At 39.7% G+C, this 8,039-nt stretch overlaps 1 protein-coding gene across 1 annotated transcript in view; it reads right to left on the bottom strand.

Moving 5' to 3' along the window:
* DUSP22 (dual specificity phosphatase 22) overlaps positions 1-8,039 on the bottom strand; it is a 120,300-nt gene that overhangs the window by 53,614 nt on the left and 58,647 nt on the right. Inside the window, exon 3 of the mRNA XM_007935394.2 lies at positions 3,616-3,698. Coding sequence (XP_007933585.2) covers positions 3,616-3,698 — 83 coding nt within the window. The remainder of the gene's footprint in view (positions 1-3,615; positions 3,699-8,039) is intronic.

Consider the following 8,039-nt stretch of genomic DNA (forward strand, 5'->3'; position numbering starts at 1 on the left):
TCTATGCATTTACCCATTCCTAGTGTTTGGTGCCACTAGTAATGCAGTATTGTGCATATAATAGTATTTGCCTCTGTTGCCTGTATCTTTTGTGCACATTTCTATGTCCTCCCTTTCCCCACTGTCACCATGCTGGTCACAGACTCTTTCCATACAATCCCTTCCCCTCACTCAAATCAACATGTGATTCTTAACTAGTCAGAAATTTTTCCTCCCATCCCTGGTAACCAACAAAGTGAATTTCCTTCCCTGAATAAACCTTCCCTTGACTTTTTACAATAATGAACTCATACAATATTTATCCTTCTGTGATTGACTATTTCACTCAGCATAAGGTCCCCCAAATTCTTCCATGTTATGAGGTGATTCATGGATTCTTCATTATTCTTTCATGTTGCATAGTACTCTGTTGTGTCAATGTACCATAGTTTCATTATCCATTCACCTGATGGTGGGCACTTAGGTTGTTTCCATCTCTTTGCTATAGTGAATTGTGCTGTGATGAACATGGGTGTGCATATGTCTATTCCTGTCCATGGCTGTAAATCTTAATGGAAGGAGATTGCCTCATCTTCCTCCCATGGAGCAGTTGATGGGTTTGAATTGTCAATCTTATAGTTAGCAGCCAAATGCCCTACCTATCACACCACTAGAGCTACTTAAGAGGGCCCTAGGAAACCCCAAAACCTACTGTCATCAAGTCAATTCCAACTCATAGAGACCCTATAGGACAGATAAGAAGTGTCCCATTATGTTTCCATAGGCTGTGATCTTTACAGGAGAAGACTGCCACATCTTTCTCTTGCAGAGCGGCTGGTGTACTCCAAACTGCCAACCTTTTGATTAGTAGCCAAATGCTTTATTTATTGCACCATTATAGCTCCTTTAAGAGGGGCTTAGGGTGGGCTAAATTCTCTACACTTACTACTTTGCAAAGCATGGCATCCTAGGTCTACTGTTCCAGAAAGCACATTAAACAACAGGACTATCCTCTCTCATAGAACCTCTGTCTCAATAAAAGCAGAATTGAAGATTCTAAAAATCCTGGATAATTGATGCTAAGCATCACTCATTACAAGAAACATTTTCAGGCTCTATATAGCTTTTAAACTCATTCAGCTGTTTGTGGAAAATGTCCCAAAGAAATACTACTGCATAGTGTCTAATACACAACTACATAGCACCAAGACTCACAGAACTCCCTCATAAATCTAGAAGCACTAAACCTTAATTTTTGACAGTAACCACCTCCCCACGTCTGGCCCAGTCTCTCAATAGGATTGTCCAGAGTAAGCTAGGGGTCATTCAATGAACATCCATGGTTTAGAAGATATCAGAAATGAGGTCAGTCCTGCTCTTCTCTCCCACCTTTTATTCCGCACCCTTAATTAAAGCCACCCCTCAGGCTGGGAAGCAGTCCTTGCAGATGTTTGGCCCTGTGTACTATTTGTCCTCTCCCCTATCTACCTTCCCCCAAGGATCAGGACCAGCACAACTTGGAGCTGCCCCAAAACAAAATCACCCCCACCAGGTCCCTTACCAACTCCAAACAAAGACCTGGGTGAGGTCAGAGCTTCCTGAACTGGATTTGAACTGGAAGATGGAAGACTGACTATACACATCACCCAGTGGTTAAATGAAGTCTGACTTGCTGGGGCTTTATGGAACCTCCTCTGTCCTTTCTCCTTCCTTCTTTTTCCTTTCCTTCTGTCCTCTTTCTTATCCCCCCCCCTCTCTTTTTTAAAGGTAGAATCTGTCTTTATAGACTAATATACATAGGGAATAAAAAAAATAATACGCAATGTTACTTTTTATAACACAGGGGAACACAGATGGCCTACAGCTGAGATTTTTAAGCAAACAGTGATCTATTTATACCTGGGCTACAATCTCACCTGTTTTTCCTGTGACTCAGGCAAACCACTTAATTCTCTAGCTTTAGTTTCTCTGTGTATAAAATGGGGTGGTTGAACAGATAAGGATTAGACCTCTTTCATTTCCAACATTTAAAGATCTTTGGCTAGATTGAAGTTACAATTTAAACAGATTTAGGGTCAAAGTTCCCACATAACAATGTATTACATTAAACATAAAGTAGCAAAACAGCCTTGGATGGAGAGAACATGTTGGGTGACTTGCAGTTGAATTTTGACTCAGAGTGACCCATTATGACAGAGTAGAACTGCCTCATAGGGTTCCCTAGGCTGTGATCTTTATGGCAGCAGATCACCAGATTCCCATGGAATCCCTGGGTGGGTTCAAACCGTCAACCTTTCAGTTTTCAACTTAGTAGCTGAGTGCTTAACTACTGTGTCACCAGGGCTCCTTAGAAAGAACATACATGTAATTTATTTCAAAAAAAGGAAACCTCAAGTTTCATCTTGTGATTTAAGAGGAAGTCAATAATGACAGTGTTCAGTTTAACTTACCATATCATCTTTGCCATAGTTTGGGTATATTTTTAATATAAATAATTGTTGATTAATTAAAAGACAGAGTCATTATTTTCAAAGGATCACTTAGGCTCTTAGTAATGATATTTCTTTAATAAAATCATGCTGCAACACAAATTACAGCATTTTAACAAAACACTGTGAGCTAAAACAATATAAGGAAGTATAAACTCACAGATACAGAGAAATAAATTGATGTTTGCTCATCCCTACTATGCTTTGGTACTACAAACTTTAATAAAATCATTTATTATTCTATGTTTTCATTTGTTGAAGCTTGCTTTATATTAACTGAAATCTGGCAGCTTTAATGGCTAAAGAAAATAGATAAAAAATATTACCTACTTTCAAATTATATGAATTTAAATGAAAACAGCTTGAACCAGAACTATTTCTTCAGAACAAGTAACCCCTCCCTCTCCAATACCCCACCCTAAAGTAGAAAAACACATACACATCACAACCACACATGCATTATTTTCTAGAAAGAAGTGACATAGACTCTTTCAAGGCTAATAAACAAATAGTTCACTCCCAGCCAACAGCTCAAACAAACTGTCCACTGGGTTAAAACTCAAGATGTTTTTGGAATTAGTATACAGGCAGACACACCCTGTTTACCCCAAAACGCTAATAAACATCAAAAGATTCTACACTGATCTTCTCTGTACCAGAGAATCCCTGGAAAATCTCAGGTGACATTTATCTCTTTTATTCCTGAAAGCAAATGGTAGATAATTGAGCTTAAATGGAAAAAAAAAAAATTCAGCCTAAATTATTTTGAATCCTGAAATAGGCAATCACTTTGAAAGTAATGAAAATGAATTTTGAATGCCCTTAGGATCCAGAGGGGAATGCAGCATCAGCTTTTTCTTTGGCATAAACCCAAGAAAGCCATGCTAGCAATGCAGCTGGAGTATAATCAGGAAAATAACACACCCTTCCCCTCCACCAGGCCAAAGATAGAGCATCAATATAAATATGGCCTGAGCACCAAATTACTACCACTAACAATCACAGGAACACTGGTGTCCAATAGAATATGTTTATCTTCACTAATGTCATATTCATTCTTCCTGAACACAAATGAAAAATTATAGTTCAAGACTAAAACACACACACACACACACACACACACTCACCCCCCATAGCTCTCTCTTACCTCCAACATAGGCCTGGCACTATCATGGACTGACAGAATATGTGTCACCTTATTCTTACTCAATTGCTCTGCATCTCTGGCATCTGTCATAGAAGAAAGAAATTGGACATTTTAATATTCTCTGAAAGTTCATTACTCCTAAAATTTAGCCAGGAAATAGATGACTTGCAAATTTCTTTCTTGTAATTTCATTATGGACAATACCCAGAATAATCCACATCTACACAATTTAGGGCTATTGCTTTTATATATTACTCAAATAACTAAGTTTATTTCTAATTGGCATATATTTAAATTCAAAGTGGCCATCTCAAATTCCAAATGTATTTAGATTAATAAACACTGTAATCATAATGGTTGCTATTTAAAGGAAGTGAACTTAGTCATATTATTGATGAACTTTAGTCATTTTATTTTTTGCATGTATAAACTGTGGACATTTAGGTTAGTCTTTTACATGGGACATGGAACAATAAATGTTTAAAATGTTTGTATTTTTTTTTAAAACCACTTGTCTCTTTTTGTTTGTTTTAACATTATTCTGGTGAAAATACATGTAACCAAATATAAACCATCTCAATTATTTCTATATGTACAATTCAATAACACTGATTATATTCTTTAAGTTGTACCACCATTCTCTCTATGCTTTACTGAAAGAACTGGATGATGGTATTGCTCAAGCTATTTAAATTATTTCCTCACTCCCTCTTTCTGTGTCACTTTCTTCTCTCTCTCTCCTCTCTACTTTTCTCTCTCTCATAAACACATACAATTTAATTGTATAAATGAAATGGGCATGTATTTACACTCTATTTTATTGACTTTATAGCTTATAAAAATCATTGAAAATAGGTATTAAATATTTTGTAGTCAGCAGCACATGGATACCAGTTGATCCTATGAAAATGGATGAGCTAAGAAAGATCCTGGGTGGCAAACACCAGGCCTTATGCTAAGTTTTTACAGGAAGGATACCAGTGGAGGGATGCTGTCTTAATACACCTATTCCTCACTTACCAACTATCTCGTTATCTCATCTTTCATATTTACAACAACAGTAAAAAAAAAAAAAAAAAAAAAAAAAAAATCTACTATAGGTTATTTTGCACATTAACGATGCACACCTGGCAGTAACAAATGTCAAAGTCCCTGACCGGCAGACTCCATGTACACATAGAAAAGAAGCTTATATTGCATAGTATTCCATTGCCTGGGAAGAAGAAGGGATGTGGTCCCCCTAAGCCTCTAGCATGCTAGGTAGAGTGGAGTGGGGGCAGAAGTGGGCCGGGAAGGACAAGGTGCTCCCGGGTAGTCCAGATGCCCACAGAGGGCTATAACCAGGGCAATGGCAGCCAGTTGTCCTGAATATGGGCCACCCCTGGAGCCGGGGAGGAAGCAGGACCCTAGGGACTGGCCCCAGTTCTGAGATTCAGCAGGGACAGACCTGACCATGGTCAAAGGAGCCTGAGATGGAATACTCACATGCCTGGGGCCCAGCAGGACTCACCCATGTCAGCTGACCAGCACCTGTAGAGCCCCTTACACTTCCCTGATGCCCTCTCCTGGGCAGGCACAGGGCTACCTGGGTCAGGGTGGGGTCAGTGGGCAAATGGCCAGTGGCAGCTGCAGTTTAAGGTCAAGGTCAGAGGCTTCAGAGGAAGCTTTGTATTGTCAAATCTCATGAAGGCATAGGGGCAGGGGTGGGCAGGATTGCCCAGCCAAGAACTTGGAGGTGCTTGGGTGAGGGACTGGTAAGGGGATCCACTGGGCAGTGGGTAGCCCCCTAAAATATTATCTCTTAATGACTAGTAATATAAGTTAAAAGTAAATAGAAAGACACACTAACTATAGAAGTTATAGGCACCTGCCAGGTACTTCTTTAGTGTCAAAAACAGGTCTTCTCTGGGAAGACCAAAGAAGAGTTCATGCTTTTTAATTGTGGTGTGGTGTTGGCAAAGAATGCTGAAAGTACCATGGACTGCTAAAAGAACCAACAAATCTGTCCTAGAAGAAGTGTAGCTGGAATGCTCCTTGGAAGCAAGAATGGCCAGACCTCATCTCATCTACTTTGGTCATGTTGTCAGAAGGGACCATTATCTGGAGAAGGATGTCATGCTTGGTAAAGTGGAGGGTCAATGAAAATGTGGAAGACCCTCAAGAAGATGGACTGACACAGTAGATGCAACAATGGGCTCAGGTACAGCAAGCATCGTGAAGCTGGCACAGCACTGGGCAGTGTTTCATTCTGTTGTACTTAAGGTCACTATGAGTCAGACATGACTTGACGGCACCTAACGACAACAACGACAGGTCTCCAGGAGATAATACTATGGTTTATAACATCTACATTTATTTTAGGGCAAAAGTAAAAATGGGAAAATTTTTGAGAATTCCAATTAGACTTGTCCATCTATAATCTATTGGCTATCTGCATATAAAAAACCAAGGAGACATCAAAATAACATCACTCTCCAATTCTTCTACCTGCAGAGACAAGACTAAGTGGTGCCACCCTTTTAGACTCGAACCTTAAAGTGTCAGCCCCCATATCCTGTCATGGTTTGTGACAAGCTTTGTAAAACGATACAGAGTAAAATGGATCCAAAGGCAAATGTGTAATTATCTTGTTTCTGAACAATATTTAATGGCATGGGAAAACACTCAGGATACAATGTTAAGCAGGTACAAAACTACAAGTACAATATAAGCTCAATTTTTAAAAACACATAGAAACAAACATACACACAGAAAACAAAACAAAATGCTATAAGGACTTAGCTCTGAGAGTAATAATCTTTGAGAGATGGATTAGAAGTGAATTTTATTTTCTATTTTCTTCATCATAGTTGTGTGTGTGCTCAACGTGAGTGGTTCTAAAAATTTAACTTGTCTATGAATTGTTTGGGGTTTGTTAAAAAAGCAGATTTCTGAGCCCATCTTCCTTGGAGGGCTCACAGCAGGGCTGAGGAATCTGCATTTTTAACAAGCCTTAATGATCAATGCAGGAACTAAGAAACACTGTTTTAAACACTCTATAATAGGTATAGGAGCTCTGGTAGCATAGTGGCTAAAGCACTTGACTGCTAACCAGAAGGCTGGCGGTTCAAACCCACCAGCCACTCCTCGGAAGGAAGGTTGGGCAATCCTACTTCCGTAGTGATACTGCCTCAGAAACCCAAGGAGGGGTCGCTATGAGTCGGGGCCGACTCGACGGCACATAACAACAACAACATAATAGGTATGTACCCCTGTTAAAGTCAGAAAAAAAACTTTTAAAATAATATTAAATTTTGGTTTTATTTTAGAACTCTACATTGCTCTTGCCATCTCAAGCTCCAAATACAAACCTGCACAACAGCCATTGACACCTTATACATGATCCCAAGCTGACCCTGCCACTCCCTTCACCCTTAACTATCAGATGAAGGGATTCAGCAAGTTTGGCTTTGAATAAAGATTCCACAGGCATCAGCCTCCATATTCTCACCAAAATGCAATTTTTAAATCACCACCAGAATGCATGTTTTAGCCAAGTAGAGAAACAAGATAAATCTGGAACTTTAGGTGGCTACAGAAGCACCAAGACAGCATGGAATAGGCACCCAGGAAGCAGGCAGAAGGGAGCAGAGCCCCCAAAACACATCACACTCTGCCAGTCGGGTTCCTTCTGATTCCATTTCTGCCCAACGGTTTCAACTTCAGTAATCAGTATTTGTTTAAATATACCTTTACAATACAATACAAACAAAATCAGTGCTTTGGGAACAAAAATGTGTAGTCTCTTACAGACCACTAAATACCACAAATGAACCAACAGACTGATGGACTCTAACTACTGGATAATGCTTCTTTTCTTTTGCACTACTTCTGATTGTATCCGAGGACTGTGTATAGTCACACTGTTTGGGGTTATCCTTTCCCATAAAGCAAAGGCTATATCCATATACCTGTGAGTACATAAAAATACTTAATCAATGCCATTTGATGATGATGACACTGGGCCTTTTATTCTTCATGACTTCAAATTATTAATCACTCTGGATGGCAACATTCCAACCATGGGCACAGCAATAATCAGCTGTCAAGCACAGCTTGCCACTGTTGTCACTAACTTGCTCTTACACACTGCAAAAACCTTTACAATTGAAGCAAGCCCTCCCTGACATAAAATCACAGGGGCACACTTCTTCTTCTTGTTTTTTGCCGTCGAGTCAGACCCGACTCATAGTGACCCCTCCCTGGGTTTCCGAGACAGTATCACTACGGAAGTAGATTGCCCAACCTTCCTTCCGAGGAGTGGCTGATGGGTTTGAACCACCAGCCTTCTGGTTAGCAGCCAGGCACTAACCACTGTGCCAAATAAAGATAACTATACTGATAAGCATAGCCTTCCTGAGTAGATCATGCAATTGATGTGGCAA

The sequence above is a fragment of the Orycteropus afer genome, unplaced genomic scaffold, assembly GCF_000298275.1.
Source record: "Orycteropus afer afer isolate SDZICR_OR568_19922 unplaced genomic scaffold, OryAfe1.0 scaffold00027, whole genome shotgun sequence".
Lineage (NCBI taxonomy): Eukaryota > Metazoa > Chordata > Mammalia > Tubulidentata > Orycteropodidae > Orycteropus > Orycteropus afer.